At 42.9% G+C, this 19523-nt stretch overlaps 1 protein-coding gene across 1 annotated transcript in view; it reads left to right on the top strand.

The window, feature by feature from the left end:
• Positions 1-19299, top strand: part of LOC139415075 (E3 ubiquitin-protein ligase RNF220-like) — a 40776-nt gene extending 21477 nt beyond the window's left edge. Inside the window, exons 2-14 of the mRNA XM_071162855.1 lie at positions 7276-7366; positions 7586-7628; positions 7710-7802; positions 7877-7919; positions 9126-9169; positions 9761-9842; positions 10677-10779; positions 10928-11011; positions 11133-11188; positions 11991-12081; positions 18121-18214; positions 18923-18997; positions 19228-19299. Of these exons, the coding sequence (XP_071018956.1) occupies positions 7276-7366; positions 7586-7628; positions 7710-7802; positions 7877-7919; positions 9126-9169; positions 9761-9842; positions 10677-10779; positions 10928-11011; positions 11133-11188; positions 11991-12081; positions 18121-18214; positions 18923-18997; positions 19228-19299 (971 nt within the window). The remainder of the gene's footprint in view (positions 1-7275; positions 7367-7585; positions 7629-7709; positions 7803-7876; positions 7920-9125; positions 9170-9760; positions 9843-10676; positions 10780-10927; positions 11012-11132; positions 11189-11990; positions 12082-18120; positions 18215-18922; positions 18998-19227) is intronic.
• Positions 19300-19523: the final 224 nt, after the last annotated feature.

The raw sequence follows: 19523 nt of genomic DNA, 5'->3' as shown, positions 1-19523 counted from the left end.
GATTCAAGGCAGTGAGTAAGTGTGGTGGTGGTGGGGTATCCTTAGGACATTATACACAATGGATTGGGCAGTGTGAGGTGAAACTGGGAACTAGGGCCCACGGGGTTCTGGTCAAATGTAGTTGACTAAATAGGGTGTAGGTTGCCATTTGGGACTCGGAGGACGTGTGTATTACGGTAATTGTCCAGTGAAACGAGTTACGGAAGGGATTTGTTTTGTTTTGTACTGTATTCCCGGGGAATTCTGAGATGAATAAAAATGCTATAAAAATAAAAACGACCTGACTTTTAAAAATCACGGAAAAGGGAAGTGACTCTCCTCAGCAGATGTATTAGGCCATGTTGTTACGAAGGTCTATTATGCTATTATGCTGTTAGTAACAACACAGTCTATTATGTTAATGTAGGAATAACAACATGGTCTATTATGTTAATGTAGGAATAACAACATGGTCTATTATGTTAATGTGTTAGTAACAACATGGTCTATTATGTTAATGTAGGAATAACAACATGGTCTATTATGTTAATGTAGGAATAACAACATGGTCTATTATGTTAATGTTGGAATAACAACATGGGCTATTATGTTAATGTAGGAATAACAACATGGGCTTTTATGTTAATGTGTTAGTAACAACATGGTCTATTATGTTAATGTGTTAGTAACAACACAGTCTATTATGCTAATGTGTTAGTAACAACATGGTTTATTATGTTAATGTAGGAATAACAACATGGTCTATTATGTTAATGTGTTAGTAACAACATGGTCTATTATGTTAATGTAGGAATAACAACATGGTCTATTATGTTAATGTAGGAATAACAACATGGTCTATTATGTTAATGTGTTAGTAACAACATGGTCTATTATGTTAATGTGTTAGTAACAACATGGTCTATTATGTTAATGTAGGAATAACAACATGGTCTATTATGTTAATGTAGGAATAACAACATGGTCTATTATGTTAATGTTGGAATAACAACATGGGCTATTATGTTAATGTAGGAATAACAACATGGGCTTTTATGTTAATGTGTTAGTAACACCATGGTCTATTATGTTAATGTGTTAGTAACAACACAGTCTATTATGCTAATGTGTTAGTAACAACATGGTTTATTATGTTAATGTAGGAATAACAACATGGTCTATTATGTTAATGTGTTAGTAACAACATGGTCTATTATGTTAATGTAGGAATAACACCATGGGCTATTATGTTAATGTAGGAATAACAACATGGGCTATTATGTTAATGTAGGAATAACAACATGGGCTGTTATGTTAATGTAGGAATAACAACATGGGCTATTATGTTAATGTAGGAATAACAACATGGTCTATTATGTTAATGTGTTAGTAACAACATGGTCTATTATGTTAATGTAGGAATAACAACATGGTCTATTATGTTAATGTAGGAATAACAACATGGTCTATTATGTTAATGTTGGAATAACAACATGGGCTATTATGTTAATGTAGGAATAACAACATGGGCTTTTATGTTAATGTGTTAGTAACAACATGGTCTATTATGTTAATGTGTTAGTAACAACACAGTCTATTATGCTAATGTGTTAGTAACAACATGGTTTATTATGTTAATGTAGGAATAACAACATGGTCTATTATGTTAATGTGTTAGTAACAACATGGTCTATTATGTTAATGTAGGAATAACAACATGGTCTATTATGTTAATGTAGGAATAACAACATGGTCTATTATGTTAATGTGTTAGTAACAACATGGTCTATTATGTTAATGTGTTAGTAACAACATGGTTTATTATGTTAATGTAGGAATAACAACATGGTCTATGTTAATGTGTTAGTAACAACATGGTCTATTATGTTAATGTAGGAATAAAAACATGGTCTATTATGTTAATGTAGGAATAACAACATGGTCTATTATGTTAATGTTGGAATAACAACATGGTCTATGTTAATGTGTTAGTAACAACATGGTCTATTATGTTAATGTAGGAATAACAACATGGTCTATTATGTTAATGTAGGAATAACAACATGGTCTATTATGTTAATGTTGGAATAACAACATGGGCTATTATGTTAATGTAGGAATAACAACATGGGCTTTTATGTTAATGTGTTAGTAACACCATGGTCTATTATGTTAATGTGTTAGTAACAACACAGTCTATTATGCTAATGTGTTAGTAACAACATGGTTTATTATGTTAATGTAGGAATAACAACATGGTCTATTATGTTAATGTGTTAGTAACAACATGGTCTATTATGTTAATGTAGGAATAACACCATGGGCTATTATGTTAATGTAGGAATAACAACATGGGCTATTATGTTAATGTAGGAATAACAACATGGGCTGTTATGTTAATGTAGGAATAACAACATGGGCTATTATGTTAATGTAGGAATAACAACATGGTCTATTATGTTAATGTAGGAATAACAACATGGTCTATTATGTTAATGTAGGAATAACAACATGGTCTATTATGTTAATGTGGGAATAACAACATGGTCTATTATGTTAATGTAGGAATAACAACATGGTCTATTATGTTAATGTAGGAATAACAACATGGTCTATTATGTTAATGTAGGAATAACAACATGGTCTATTATGCTAATGTATTAGTAACAACATGGTCTATTATGTTAATATAGGAATAACAACATGGCCTATTATGTTAATGTAGGAATAACAACATGGCCTATTATGTTACTGTATTAGTAGCAACATGGTATATTATGTTAATTAGTAGCGACATGCCTATGGTACTGTTCATTAAATAGCGTAGGCCATTATTCCCCCAATAAAAACATTATTCCCCCTCTACTTCAGAGAGTGTGTATTTGTCCCAAATGACACCCTATTCCCTACATAGTGCCCTACTTTTGACCATGATCCATACGGTTCGGTAGAAGGTAGTGCACTATAGGACACAGCCTGTGCTGCATGTAGGAAGAGAAGCGCTGAGTAATATCATTTAATATCCTTGATGTGATGTTTTCAATAGGAAGCAGGTTGCTGTGGGAGACTGGAAAGGGCAGGCACAGGTGTGGTGGGATCCAATGACTTATATGACTCAGGTCTCCTCTGAACGCTTGCCAACTACAGCCCACACAATCCTACCCCCCCCCCCCCCCTTCCTTCCTTCCAGTAGCCGAGTGATGACTGATGAACGAGGACAGCATCGCAAGATTGCCATACAGAAAGACACAGATGCCCACGTCTGTCAATCATAGCTATACCACGGTTACGGCAGGTTATTCTTTACAGCGTGTTCCTATAGCGGTGTTCATTTTCTGGCCCAATGTCCCAGGGTGACGTCGAGCCCAATGTCCCAGGGTGACGTCGAGCCCAATGCCCCAGGGTGAAAGCACTTCCTATGCTAACAGGATCCCATAGTCTACAATATCAACAGTTCTGTCAGTCACCAGTAACGATTTCCCTCAAATAGAGCATTAGTGTATTTAACCCACTAGAGTTTATTGATGCACCGGTGCGTCAATCTACGATACAATCCCCATACTAATCCATCAGTTGAAGCTAGAGATATCTGTTTTTTTTGCATTGGATGCGTCTCAATCCACCACATCCGCCAGTGTCGCACTTCCTCATCTGCAATGAAAGGTGGCAGAGCTAGAGCGGTGTTTGTCAGACCATGAGACGTCCTGGAAAACAGACTTCTCATAAAAACGTCTTTAGCGTCCGAACGGTTTAACATACTATTATGACCCTCTGTGGAAAGGGGAGATCGTCACGAACACGATGATGTGCTCCGTTTTACTCTACAACCCCCACAACTGTCATGGGACTCGTCTGAAGGTAACCAGTACCGGTTTTAAAAAACTAATGGAAGTATGAAGTTTGAGGTTTTTTTTTTATATCTCCTAGATTTAGAACAGACAATTCAAAACCTTGTTTCTTATGATACATTATTTGACTGAACTTTTTGCTGTTGAGGAATGTGTTATTCAATGCATTTCTATCGGCTTTAGTAATGAAAGCCAAAATCTATATGTTATCAAATCAGTTTTCTATATATTTTTTCTGATACCTAAAGGGGTCCTAAAATTCAAATTTAAATAGCTATGACCATCTTAAAACATTTCCATATTTCAGCTAAGCAACCCCTTTCCCCCCAATGTCTTAGACCTTAAAGAATTAAATCTGCAGTAACTTTTTGGGCAACCCGAACAAATTCACGTAGAAATGAAAGTTGTAGATCTGTCATTCTCATTGAAAGCGGTATATCTGTTCTATGTGCACTACATACATTTTTTTTAAACTAGTCAAGAGAGTTATTCTTATTTACAATGATGGCCTACTGGGGAACAGTGGGTTAACCGGCTTGATCAGGGGCAGAACGACACATTTTTACCATGTCAGGTCAGAGATTTGATCCAGCAACCTTTCGGTTACAGGCCCAACGCTCTAACCACTAGGCTACTGTCACGACTTCTGCCGAAGTCGTTGCCTCTCCTTGTTCGGGCGGTGCTCGGCGTTCGACGTCACCGGTCTTCTAGCCATCATCGATCCATTTTTCATTTTCCATTGGTTTGGTCTTGTCTTCCCACACACCTGTTTTCAATCCCATTCATTACCTGTTGTGTATTTAACCCTCTGTTTCCCCTCATGTCTTTGTCAGAGATTGGTTATTGTCAGTGTAGTGTTTTTGTTGTTTTGTTGTGCGCGACGGGTCTTCGTACCCATATTTGTTTATGTTCTTTTCCTGTTTAGTGTTATGGAGCATGTTTTTATGACATTATTAAAAGACTCCATTTTACACTCCGTTTGACTCTCCTGCGCCTGACTTCCCTGCCACCTATACACATATGCCTGACAGCTACCTACTATTTCTTTGCTTCTGGTTCTTAAGTTTTGTTTTTGTGACTTTTACTTTTGGTTTTGTTTACCAGCTTTAAAGAGCTGAAAATACAATATGTTTTATTATGGAAAAGATAACACACATGGGTTTAAGTGGTACAATGATTCTCTACACTGTAGTTGCCAGTATCCCGGAGTCGCCTCTTCACAGTTGATGTTGAGACGGTGTTTTGCGGGTACTATTTATTGAAGCTGCTAGTTGAGGACTTGAGGCGTTTCTCAAACCTGACACTTTAATGTACTTGTCCTCTTGCTCAGTTGTGCACCGGGGCCTCCCGCTCCTCTTTTTATTCTGGTTAGAGCCAGTTTGCGCTGTTCTGTAAAGGGAGTGGTACACAGCGTTGTACGAGATCTTCAGTTTATTTGCAATTTCTCTAATTGAATAGCCTTAATTTCTCAGAACAAGAATAGACTGACGAGTTTCAGAAGAAAGTTCTTTGTTTCTGACCATTTTGAGCCTGTAATCGAACCCACAAATGCTGATGCTCCAGATACTCAACTAGTCTAAAGAAGACCAGTCGTATTCCTTCTTTAGCACGTTATTTGTGTGAGACCCCCCAGGCTGGAGTGCTGCTGAGGCTGACTGATGCTGACAGGGTTCATCTGGGACTGGGCAGGGGAGAGAAGGAGGGGGAGGATGTACACAAACACACACACACATTGACACACACTTCCGTATTCAATACTCAGCCATTAAAAGTGCATTTAGTACAGATAAAGACTAATTCTGGGTCCGGGAATCTGGCCCTTACTACTGCAGGCTGCCTGCCAGACACAGGTGTCAGGATACTGAAACGGGGGCAGAGAGAGGTTCTAAAAACAGGGACAATAAACCACCTGCAAATCTAATCCCATTCCTTTTATCGCGGCGCCATTCAGAGACACTTATCTCTCCCAGGTAATGTGCTTATGAATTCAATTTCAGCCCCGAGATTTCATTGTTTACTGACTCCCGTGTGTTTCGGGCCGGGGAGCGCTGAAGGCCCGAGAACACTTGATGCGTGTCGGTAAAACTCATTAAGGCTTCGATGGGGGATGCAAAAAACCTGCGAGGAACACGGAACGACCTGTCTCTTTCCCGAGGACACTGAGCGTCTTTTTGCGATTTGCTGCCATGTGTTATTTAGCAGCCATTTTGTCCCTATTTGAGTCCTCATTAGTCATAACTCAGCTGATGTTAGAGGGGACGCCAACCTGCTCCCAGCATGCTGCACCGCATGTCTCTTGTCCTTTATGAGTGTGGCTGATGTGCTGGACAGTAGCTTCCTGAGGACAGAAGAGACAGTGGGGTACTAAACTTCACACTTCGGGGTACCTAGGCTCTCAGGTTAGAAATAGCTAGTGTAGACCTGTGATACTTGAACTGTTTCAGTGTTTTTAATGGTGATGAGTAGGCTAATGAGCCTTTGTTTTTATTTGTGTCAAATGTATTCATTTTTCTTTACGTCACTGATATTGACCATGCTGTGTAGTCCGTCATCGTTGGCTATATGACGAGGTTCTTGTCTGATTGTGTTGAGATACAGAGAGAGATATGATGTAGACAGATGGTCTTACTTCTCTACATGTGATTGATGGCTTTCAGGAGTACATGACCTCATCTACCTGGTGAAATGTTTATTTAGCATACCTCCCATCCTAGCTGTCTGCTTATGGCAATAATTCAGAAGGGAAACCCAATGGGCCGGGTGGGCCTGGCTAATGTTCTCATTGACAGGCTATGATGCAGGCTCACTGACAGGGTGGTGCTGAGTGTGAGGGGGTAAGGGTAATGTCCTGTATGACTCCCAGCCCCTCTCTGTGTCAGTAGGTACGGGTAATGTCCTGTATGACTCCCTGCCCCTCTCTGTGCCAGTAGGTAAGGGTAATGTCCTGTATGACTCCCAGCCCCTCTCTGTGTCAGTAGGTAAGGGTAATGTCCTGTATGACTCCCAGCCCCTCTCCGTGTCAGTAGGTAAGGGTAATGTCCTGTATGACTCCCAGCCCCTCTCTGTGTCAGTAGGTAAGGGTAATGTCCTGTATGACTCCCTGCCCCTCTCTGTGTCAGTAGGTAAGGGTAATGTCCTGTATGACTCCCAGCCCCTCTCCGTGTCAGTAGGTAAGGGTAATGTCCTGTATGACTCCCAGCCCCTCTCTGTGTCAGTAGGTAAGGGTAATGTCCTGTATGACTCCCTGCCCCTCTCTGTGTCAGTAGGTAAGGGTAATGTCCTGTATGACTCCCTGCCCCTCTGTGTCAGTAAGTAAGGGTAATGTCCTGTATGACTCCCAGCCCCTCTCTGTGTCAGTAGGTAAGGGTAATGTCCTGTATGACTCCCAGCCCCTCTCTGTGTCAGTAGGTAAGGTAAGGTAATGTCCTGTATGACTCCCTGCCCCCAGTGTGTCCTGTGTGCCATGCTGTGTTACCACCAGGTGAGCTACAGGAGCACATGGAGCAGGAGATGAGCAGACTGGCACAGTTACAAATCAGGTAGGCGTTAGAACAGATCTGAGCAGGGGAATAGCAGACTGACACAGTTACAAAACAGACACACACACACACACACACACACAATAAACAATAAACAATAAACAATAAACAATAAACAATAAAAACAAATAATAAATAACAACACTAAACAACAATAAACAGTGTGAATATTGTAGTATTAGTTTCCTGATCCCCTTTAAGTGTTTCCTCTTTCAACAGTACTAATTCAGTGCAGAGGAACCATCCATTAGGAGCTACTAAGGTAAATAATAACACACACACGCACACACGCGCAAACACACACACATCTTTCTTTGACTCAGTCCCTGTCCTCTGTCCACAGACCCTCTCACTATCTCTGCACATTAAATGTGAGGGTGGGTCCCCCACCTCTTTCTCCTGCCCTCCTGAAGAGCCCCACTCAGACAGATACCAGGTAGGTTCTTCACTACAAAGACACACACACACACACACTTCTTTGACGGTTCTTCAACTCTCCTTTTTCCACAGACATTTCTGCGTGTGAGGACAAACAGACATACAAGACTGAATGGTATGTGTTCAGAAATACATACGATTTCAAAGACAGATCTGTTGTTTGTTCAGATGGGTGGGTTAGTTGGGTTATTGCTTTTGCATTGGAGTAATTGACTTGAAAATTATATTCAAAGGCCTATCTACAGCTACGATATATTATGGAGGACATTTTCAAGGGAGGAATGAAAATGGGAGCGTGTGTGTGTATCTTACCTGTGCACAGCGTGTGTGTATCTTACCTGTGTATCTTACCTGTGTATCTTACCTGTGCACATTGTGTATAACCTAGTAGCTCCTCTTGTATCAGTGCTTTGTCCAGTAGCCAGTAGAGAAACATACCATTCCTCTTCCTCTATCTCTCCAGTGTGTGTTGGTTTTGTTGAGGAAACTACGCTCTCCTCTGTATGCAGTCAGGAACAACACAGGTAGGGTGCAGTCAGGAACAACACAGGTAGGGTGCAGTCAGGAACAACACAGGTAGGGTGCAGTCAGGAACAACACAGGTAGGGTGCAGTCAGGAACAACACAGGCAGGATGCAGTCAGGAACAACACAGGCAGGATGCAGTCAGGAACAACACAGGCAGGATGCAGTCAGGAACAACACAAGCAGGGTGCAGTCAGGAACAACACAGGTAGGATGCAGTCAGGAACAACACAGGTAGGGTGCAGTCAGGAACAACACAGGCAGGATGCAGTCAGGAACAACACAGGCAGGATGCAGTCAGGAACAACACAGGCAGGATGCAGTCAGGAAGAACACAGGCAGGATGCAGTCAGGAACAACACAGGCAGGATGCAGTCAGGAACAACACAGGCAGGATGCAGTCAGGAACAACACAGGCAGGATGCAGTCAGGAACAAGATGAAAAGTTCACTGTTGGTGTTCTTCTGTGTTACGTGTGTGTGTGTGTGTGTGTGTGTGTGCGCGTGTGTGTGTGCTTGTGTATGCATTCGTGTGTATTCCGGTCTGTTTTTATACACAGTAGCCAACAACTCTGTCACATTTACCCCCATTGTCACAAAGCAGAAGCAACATCCTTCAACTTTAACTCCTTCCTTTGGGTCTTACTGCATGGCTGTGTCTACACTACAGTACCATGTGTTGTACATTTACTCCCAATGGGGAGTTGCACAGCCAATTGCTATTACCTAGCTCTACAGATATATTCTAGCTAACCCTCTCTGCTCTCTGTCTGTCTCTTTGTGTGGGTTCTCTTTCAGTCAGGATCGGCAAGCTGAAGAGGAGGAGTCCTTACGTGGGCCAGGTATGTTCCTAAATAGAAACTGCCATTGTACTGTAGACGACAGCAAGCCTAGCTATTCCTCATACTGTATACTGTACTGGATGTCTTAGAGAGAGTGATGATGGATAGAGCAGGTGGATTGATCTGGAAACAGGGCTACTGAAATAATCAGAGGTTAACAGCATGTTGTGGCCACCTGTGATTAAACTCCTGGTATTGTTTTCTGCCCATTAGGCTCAGTGTGTCCATGTGGAGAGGGCCTGCTTTTACAGGTTACCGTACCTCAAGTTACCGTACCTCAAGTTACCGTACCTCAGGTTACCGTACCTCAGGATACCGTACCTCAGGATACCGTACCATAGGATACTGTACACCAGGTTACTGTACCACAGGATACTGTACACCAGGTTACTGTACCACAGGATACTGTACACCAGGTTACTGTACCACAGGATACTGTACACCAGGTTATACCCCAGAGATACATCAGTAACAACCAAGGGCTATAAGATATTTATTTACATAGAAAAGTGTGTAGGGTGCGGAAAATGGTGTGAGTGTGTGTGCGTGGCTGCATTGCTTCATCCTGCCTGTGTCTGTGTGTGTTTTCAGGACATTTTGTTGGACCTGGGGGGGGAGGAGTGGAGTGAGCGGAGGAGGATACGGATGACATCCATACTGGGAGGGTGTGAAGGTAAAACACATCCCCCGTACCAGACCCTCTGACTGGGTCTTGGATCTGGTGCAATGGGGTGGATAATGTGACTGAGTGGCAGTTAGAAAGGCCCTGAACTTAACACAGTATACTCGATTAGCCTACCTATAAGGCTGTTTTGCTTTCCCTCACCAACAGCAAAGCTCTACCTTGATTATATGGGTTGCCGATAGGGTTATACATTTCTTGTAACTTTCCCAAAATGCTCAGGTATTCCAGAAATCTTATTCTCTTCCAACCAGGATGTCTGGAAAACCTGGGAATTTGGAGAAAGTTAAGGGAATTTTTCAACCCATGAAAAGGAGACATATGGTACATGTCAAGCCAAACAATGACAATGAGTGATAATGAGTTGGCTTGACAGCATAGGTGACACGAATCACTCCACACATTTGGAAGTTTCACCTTTCAATGGCCTCAGATTAGCAAAAAAAAGTCTCACCTCTCAAAGACCTTAAACATCTGCCCTTAACACTCGATAGTCAGTTAACACTGCCCACTATGTGAGAATGTTCTAGGCGAGAGTGAAGATATGGGGAGAGTGAAGATATGGGGAGAGTGAAGATATGGGGAGAGTGAAGATATGGGGAGAGTGACGGTATGGGGAGAGTGACGGTATAGGGAGAGTGACGGTATAGGGAGAGTGAAGGTATGGGGAGAGTGAAGGTATGGGGAGAGTGAAGGTATGGGGAGAGTGAAGGTATGGGGAGAGTGAAGGTATGGGGAGAGTGAAGGTATGGGGAGAGTGAATATATATTGAAAGTGAAGATATATTGAAGGAATATAAGTCACAGAGTGTTATGACGTCCTCAGGGTCAGTGTTTGTGAGCAGCAGCACGTCTAAGGAAGACCGTGGTGACAGTGACGCTGACCTGGACATGGATGGAGATGACACTCTGCAGTATGGAAGAGTACAGTATCTTTTAAAACATATCAGATTTTATAAGATCTAATCATGAATCCTATGTTCTCCACCTCATTGTAAGGATCCACCAATATGGCAGTACTATATAATTGTACATGGTTGCATGCAGTCCTTATGTTTCCTTAACATGGTGATCCAGATGTACGGAGGCAGACATCCCCTGTTCAGGGAAGGATCCTGGGGAGGTGGAGGAGAGGGAAGCACTGAGGGGGGCGGTTTTAAAGTACGCACCACACCCTGTAGTCCCATAGCTTGTTTCTGTGTTCCATCACTACACAACAAATCATCATGCCTGTGTGGTTAGCAATGTCTGCATTAACTGTGTCATTGGTTTTGTTTCTCAGTGGTGGTACACTGTCCAACAGAGTAACTCTGGAACATTCCAAATGGACAAATGAGGGTGAGAACAGCTACTGAGTTTTAATTAATTAACATTTAGTACCTATAATATAATTTTTGGGGTGCTTATATTTGTCCAATCTCATGTACATGTGTGTATTAATACTCAGGTGTGAATTGGAAATGTGTTTTTTTTTTGCATATCCCAACTCTCCCTGCGACACCTTGAGACACCCTACAACAGGGGTTCCCAAACTTTTCCCCTCAAGGCATTGGGGAACATCCCGCGCCCCATGTCTATTTCTATATTCACAAGCACTTGTTCATGACAAAAATGGTTCACACCTCTCTTGTTGGCGACAGACAGTTTTGTAGTTTTAAAGCTTATTTCCTGCAATTCTATACATTTTTGTCATGGGGTGCAGATACAATTTTGCAATTTTGAAGTACATTTTCTTGCAAATCTATACATTTTCCCATGTCTAATGTTTATTCATGTCATATTTGAGTGACTCAAACATTACAACAAAATCTAAAGCTAACGAACTTAGCTAAAGAAACATAAACTGATTTCGACTATTTGATCTGGACATTTCTGACAAGTTATACATAGTTCTCTGATGATACACTACCCACATTTTGAAATGACACCTTGTGCATTCTACCATTATAACTTTCAAGAGTAAGTTGAAAGCCAGACTGAGTGCCCTACGACATCCTTGTCAGCTCGGGGATTCAAACAAGCAACCTTTTTGGTTATTTGTCCAATGCTCCAACCGCTAGGCTACCTGCCGCCATACTTCATTAATTGGATATTAAGAGTGGATGTCCTGATCTAAAATTATAGTCCTCTTTTGCTACAGGAAGTCCATCCACTAGCAACGGAGAGAGCAACAAACTGGATAACAGCATAGCCTACCTACACAGGACCTGTAAAAATAGTGACATTGATATGTAAGTTCTGAATGAAACGTCAAGTGTCAGCTGTGAAAATGTTCTACATTACCATTGACTTCATGATATTGTAAACCTTTCCAAAAATATAATTAAAAATGTGTTTTCGCATATTATTCCTCTTAATCAAACAGTTTTTTTTACATGGACATTGGATATAATATACTGTAAGACAAGTACTGGAAACAATGGAACACTATGAAAACTCTTGGAAACCAGGCCTGGTACTCATAACTGACTTTGAAAAAGTTTTTGATAAAGTATGACTGGAATTTATATATAATGCCTCAAATGTTTACATTTTGGAGAATCAATGGGTTAAAGTTAAGTATAGTAACCCTGGGTGTAAAATACTAAATAATGAATACATCTCAGAAAGTATTAAACTGTCAAGAGGAGTAAAACAAGGTTGTCCACTATCGGCATATCTATTTATTATTGCCACCCAAATGTTAGCTGTTAAAATCATATCCAACATTAATATCAAGGGGCTAGAAATCCAGGGCTTAAAAACAAAGGTGTCATTGGAGGCTGATGATTCATGTTTTCTTTTAAATCCACTATTTGGATCCCTCCACAGCCTCATAGAGGATATAGATCCTTCTTCTAACTTCTGGATTACAACCAAATGAAGTGTACTACTTACTATATTATGTATTGGATCATAAAAAATACATATTTTACATAACCGTGTAGTTTACCAATGAAATGTTCTGACGATGATGTGGACATACTCAGTATTCAGTATTCATATCCCGGAAGAAAGAAAGGATCTCACTTCAGTAAATGTGAATAGAAAGTTTGCAAAAATAGAGAAGATCTTTCTAACATTGAAAGGAAAATGCCTGTCTATTTGTGAAAAAATCGCCCTGATTAACTCTTTAGTCATATCCCAGTTGACCTATTTACTTATGGCCTTGCCTACACCTAGTGACCTGGTTTTTAAATTATATGAGCAACAATTATTCCATTTTATTTGGAACGGCAAGCCAGACAAAATTTAACGGGCCTATTTATATAACGAATATGAATTCGGAGGGCAGAAATGATTAAATATTAAAGCATTAAACCTCTTACTAAAGGCTTCAGTCATACCAAAGTTATACTTTAATCCAAACTAATTCTCTAGCAGATTAATAAGAATGTCTCACACCAAATTCAAGAATGGCCTTTTCCCTTTATTCAGATTACTACCTCTCACTTTTGGTGATTTGAAAATGAAATCATCTCCAAAATATTTATTTATTTTTAACACATGCCATAGAAAGTTGGTTGCCGTTTCAATTTTAATCCAACAGAAAAGACAGAACAAATAATACAACAAATATTATGGTTAAAGTCAAATATACTAATTGATTAAAAAATATGTATTTGGGGAAAAAGTTACATCACACATTCAGCTAACAAAAATATATGGAAATGTCTGCTCTACCCAAAATTACAACCAACTGATAGCAGCATTACTGCAAAAATGGAAGATGCAAGTGGAAGGGGGAAAAAGTAAGGAACTTGTCTGTCGGCCCTGCATTAAAGACCAAAATTGTTTAAAGAAATTTGTGATAAATAAAAAAGTATCCCGGTTTCATGTAAGGACCAACACATTTACATCTGTGCCATATAGATTGCAAAAAAGTTGGGAAGAGATTTCCCAACTAATTCCATGGCACCTGGCAATGATTCCATGGCACCTGCCACTGATTCCATGGCACCTGGCACTGATTCCATGGCACCTGGCACTGATTCCATGGCACCAGGCACTGATTCCATGGCACCTCTCTGTTTCCATGGCACCTCTCTGTTTCCATGGCACCTGGCACTGATTCCATGGCACCAGGCACTGATTCCATGGCACCAGGCACTGATTCCATGGCACCAGGCACTGATTCCATGGCACCAGGCACTGATTCCATGGCACCTGGCACTGATTCCATGGCACCTGGCACTGATTCCATGGCACCAGGCACTGATTCCGTGGCACCAGGCACTGATTCCATGGCACCAGGCACTGATTCCGTGGCACCAGGCACTGATTCCGTGGCACCAGGCACTGATTCCATGGCACCAGGCACTGATTCCGTGGCACCAGGCACTGATTCCGTGGCACCAGGCACTGATTCCGTGGCACCAGGCACTGATTCCATGGCACCTGGCACTGATTCCATGGCACCTGGCACTGATTCCATGGCACCTGGCACTGATTCCATGGCACATGGTTTATGAACTGATATGTAAAACAACGCCAGATTCAAAACGTAGATGTTTTCAATTAAAATGATTAGACAAAATTCTTGCAACCAGTAGAATGTTATATTATATGGGGATACAACCATCCCAGCTCTGCAGATTTTGCTGCAAAGAGACCCGAATCATTAGAGAATTTGTTTGGGGACTGTCCATATGTAGCTTTTTTTGGTCGCAGGTCCAGCAATGGCTGAAGAATTGCAAAATGCACTGCTGGGTGATTTGAAATGTCATAGTCAATCAATAAAATAATAATACTTTAAGAAAATGTTTTTATCTTTAATTTACAATTTGTAACTATGAGAATGGAAAGGTTCAGAACTTTTGTGAAACATCACAGCACAGTTAAAAAATATATGGCAAAAATATATGTACAAATGGATGGTGTTAAGAGATTGATGGGAGGGTTTGAGTGAAGCTGAAGGGTAGGACTAAAAACAACAAAATAAAATAAGATCACATTTTTTCATCACATGCACCGAATACATCAGGTGTAGAAAAAATAGCTTTTTCTTTGCAACTCTGCCTAGAAGGCCAGCATCCGAGAGTTTTGAGGGTACTATTTAATGAAGCTGTCACGTTCTGACCTTTTATTTCCTTTGTTTTGTCTTTATTTAGTATGGTCAGGGTGTGAGTTGGGGTGGGCAGTCTATGTTTGTTTTTCTATGTTTGGTTTCTGTTTCGGCCTAGTGTGGTTCTCAATCAGAGGCAGGTGTCGTTAGTTGTCTCTGATTGAGAATCATACTTAGGTAGCCTGGGTTTCACTGTTGGTTTGTGGGTGTTTGTTTCCGTGTGTGTGTTTTGTTGCCACACGTTACTGTTTTGGTTGTTGTAGATTTCACGTTATTGTTTATTGTTTTTGTACGAGTGTTCATTTGTCTGTATTAAAAACATTATGGACACTTACCACGCTGCATCTTGGTCCGATCCTTACTCCTCTTCAGACGAAAAGGAGATCTGCCGTTACAGAAACACCCACCAACCAAGGACCAAGCAGCGTGGTAACAGGCAGCAGCAGCGGCAGCAGGAGAGGCAGCGATACTTGGAGAAATTGACTTGGGAGGAGATTTTGGACGGCAAAGGACCCTGGGAACAGCCAGGGGAGTATCGCCGCCCCAAAGCAGAGCTGGAGGCAGCGAAAGCAGAGAGGCGGCATTATGAGGAGCTAGCACGGCAGAGCGGCTGGAAACCCGAGAGGCAGCTCCAAAAAATTCTTGGGGGGTGGCACATGGGGAGTGTGGCGAAGCCAGGTACGAGACCTGCGCCAACTTCCCATGTTTACCGGAGAGCGAGAGGGACCGGGCAGGTACCGTGTTATGCGGTGGAGCGCACAGTTTCCCCAGTGCGTGTGCATAGCCCGGTGCGGTACATTCCAGCTCCTCGTATCGGCCGGGCTAGAGTGGGCATCGAGCCAGGTGCCATGAAGCTGGCTCTACACATCTGGTCTCCAGTGCGTCTCCTTGTGACGGTGTACATGGCACCAGCCTTACGCATGGTGTCTCCGGTTCGCCAGGACAGCCCAGTGCGGGCTATTCCACCTCGCTGCACTGGCCTTCCTACCGGGAGCATTCAACCAGGTAAGGTTGGGCAGGCTCGGTGCTCAAGAGCTCCAGTGCGCCTGCACGGTCCGGTCTATCCAGTGCCACCTCCACGCACCAGCCCTCCGGTGGCAGCCCCCCACACCAGGCTGTCTCTCTGTCTTCTGCCTACAGGTGCTCCCGCCTGTCCAGCGCTGCCAGAGCCTTCCTCCTGTCCAGCGCCGCCAGAGTCTCCCGTCTGTCCTGAGCCGCCGGAGTCTCCCGTCTGTCCTGAGCCGCCGGAGTCTCCCGTCTGTCCTGAGCCGCCGGAGTCTCCCGTCTGTCCTGAGCCGCCGGAGTCTCCCGTCTGTCCTGAGCCGCCGGAGTCTCCCGTCTGTCCTGAGCCGCCGGAGTCTCCCGTCTGTCCTGAGCCGCCCGTCTGTCCTGAGCCGCCCGTCTGTCCTGAGCCGCCCGTCTGTCCTGAGCCGCCCGTCTGTCCTGAGCCGCCCGTCTGTCCTGAGCCGCCCGTCTGTCCTGAGCCGCCGGAGTCTCCCGTCTGTCCTGAGCCGCCCGGCAGGGAGACTAGTCAGGGAGACTAGTCAGGATCGAGGGAAAGATGAACGGAACAAAGTACACAGAGTTCCTTGATGAAAACCTGCTCCAGAGTGCTCAGGACCTCAGACTGGGGCAAAGGTTCACCTTCCAACAGGACAATGACCCTAAGCACACAGCCAAGACAATGCCGCAGTGGCTTCGGGACAAGTCTCTGAGTGTCCTTGAGTGGCCCAGCTAGAGTCCGGACTTGAACCCGATCAAGCATCTCTGGAGAGACCTGAAAATGGCTGTGCAGCGACGCTCCCCATCCAACCTGAAAGAGCTTGAGAAGATCTGCAGAGAAGAATGGGAGAAACTCCCCAAATACAGGTGTGCCAAGCTTTTAGTGTCATACACAAGAAGATTTGAGGATGTAATCGCTGCCAAAGGTGCTTCAACAAAGTACTGAGTAAAGGGTCTGAATATTTATGTAAATGTGATATTTCAGTTTACATTTTTTATAAATTTGCACAAATTAATAGAAACCTGTTTTTGCTTTGACATTATGGGGTAGTACGTGTAGATTAATGAAGAAAAATAAAACAACTATTTAATCAATTTTAGAATAAGGCTGTAACGTAACAGAACGTGGAAAAAGTCAAGGGGTCTGAATACTTTCTGAATGCACTCTATATATAATTTTTTTTCTCCAAAAAAGCTCAGCTATGTATTTATTTTAATTATGTGACCTAGGTCTCTTTTGCATATGTGTCCTGTATATGCAACATAATATACACATTATACACAAACTATCATGGGAAGCACAAGTAAGACATCACAAATCACCCAGCAAAACAGTTACAATCCTCTAAAAAGAAGTCCTCAATCAATACTTTAAATTGCCGTAACGGCACCGTAACGGCACCATAACGGCACCAGAACATCAAGATGAAATGTATTTAGAACTTTGGTCCAGCAATACCCAGAATTAAAACTCAAATCAGATTTACCTAGCACGGTGGAGACCCTGGAAACCTCGAGTTAACCAATGAACGAGTTAGATTTACCTAGCACGGTGGAGACCCTGGAAACCTCGAGTTAACCAATGAACGAGTTAGATTTACCTAGCACGGTGGAGACCCTGGAAACCTCGAGTTAACCAATGAACGAGTTAGATTTACCTAGCACGGTGGAGACCCTGGAAACCTCGAGTTAACCAATGAACGAGTTAGATTTACCTAGCACGGTGGAGACCCTGGAAACCTCGAGTTAACCAATGAACGAGTTAGATTTACCTAGCACGGTGGAGACCCTGGAAACCTCGAGTTAACCAATGAACGAGTTAGATTTACCTAGCACGGTGGAGACCCTGGAAACCTCGAGTTAACCAATGAACGAGTTAGGCATAAGTCCAGCTCAACTCAGACAGGACGACTCTTTATGCCTGTGGTGAGCCTGCGGTGTGCCTGTGGTGAGCCTGCGGTGTGCCTGTGGTGAGCCTGTAGTGAGCCTGTGGTGTGTGGGGTTACTTGCCCTCCACTCTCTCAGCTCACCTTCTTCTTCCAATGATGAATGAGACAGTGGATGCTGCCTATGTGAGTGCAGTTAAATGTCATGCTCCATTTCCATGTTAGCCAACAAATAATTTCATCTGTCTTTGATTTATGATTAACTCTCTGGCATCTTTTTCTTCTGTCCCCCTCACTCCCCTCCTCTGTGTGTGTGTGTGTGTGGTGCATATGTTCAGGGTCTCTGGGCTGACGACGTTGGATTCACTAAGAAGTCGTATACGGGACCTAGAGCTGTCCAGAGGAGACAGACACAACTGTCTTATCTGTAGGGTGAGTGTATAGCCTGAGTCCCAGTCTGTTTGTGCTGTCATGCCAACTCCTTTTCATTGTTTACCTTGACAATGAGCAATGGAGTTGGGAAGAACTCTAACAGGTCTGGGACCGGGCTAGTGAGTATAGATAGTTGCACGGGAATCAAGCTAATTCAATAGAAATACTGAAGTGTATCCTTTAAGAATTTTACATTCTTATCCAGAGTGTCTTACAATAGAGAGTGGACACATATTCCTGTGCTGGTCCCCCATGGGAATCAAACCCACAACCCTGGTGTTGCAAGTGCCATGTTGTACCAGTTGAGCCACACAGAACCTTTCATTCAACCTATCAATAAGCATAGTTATGAATAGTTGAATTTCAGTATGGGTAAAACGGAGCCCCAAAGCAAACAAATAGAAACATTGAACATTTGATTAAATTTGGCCTGTTGTGGAATGTCCCACAGCTAGGTATCATTGGTCTCCTAGGTCCTTGTCTCACCTATCCTCTCCAGCTGCACTGACACAGCAGATACAGGCACTTAGCACCATCTAGTGACAGTCTTTCATGCAATCGATACATTTAACACACAACTGTGTGTTGCTGCATGAGGCCCTATAATGTCATCCATACGGGTCGTTTTTCATTCTCTACATCTTCTGTCTCCACCCCCCCCCCCCCCCCTCTATCTCTCTCCCCACCTCTCTTTCTCGCTCTCTGTAGGACACTTACACAACACCCCTCACCTCCATCCAGTGCTGGCATGCCCACTGTGAGGAGTGTTGGCTCCGCACTCTGGTAAGATGTTTGTCAAATAATGCTATAAAGCTATTAATACACATGACTCTATTGTATTTTTATCACGTTAACCCTGCTTTCTTCCCACATTTCCCTCAGGGGACAATAAAGTTAGATTGATTGTTACAGCCCATTAAATTTTTTCATACAACACAATGTAATGCGCACAAATTTCATACAGATGTTTGTTGAGCCCAAAGCAGTCTCAAATTGCTGTGTTTATGTCCTAGGGGGCTAAGAAGCTGTGTCCACAATGTAACACCATCACTTCTCCTGGGGACCTGAGACAGGTATTTTTGTGACTGGGCAGGGCCAGAGAAGCACAGGCCCCTGAGGGGGCAGGACATCTGAAGTATTAACCTATGACCTTTGAAGGGGACGAAAGGACAGCTGGCCTGTCAGAGATTACCATTTTCTTTGCACCTTAACCTGCCCTCTAACCCCCCCCCCCCCCCCCCCCCCCCTCCCAAACCAAGTATGGGGCCACCCCATGACAAAATGGCACCCATGACTGGGTATTGCACAA

The sequence above is a fragment of the Oncorhynchus clarkii genome, chromosome 1 (genome assembly GCF_045791955.1).
Source record: "Oncorhynchus clarkii lewisi isolate Uvic-CL-2024 chromosome 1, UVic_Ocla_1.0, whole genome shotgun sequence".
Classification (NCBI taxonomy): Eukaryota; Metazoa; Chordata; class Actinopteri; order Salmoniformes; family Salmonidae; genus Oncorhynchus; species Oncorhynchus clarkii.
This window is presented reverse-complemented; position numbering and strand designations above follow the sequence as displayed.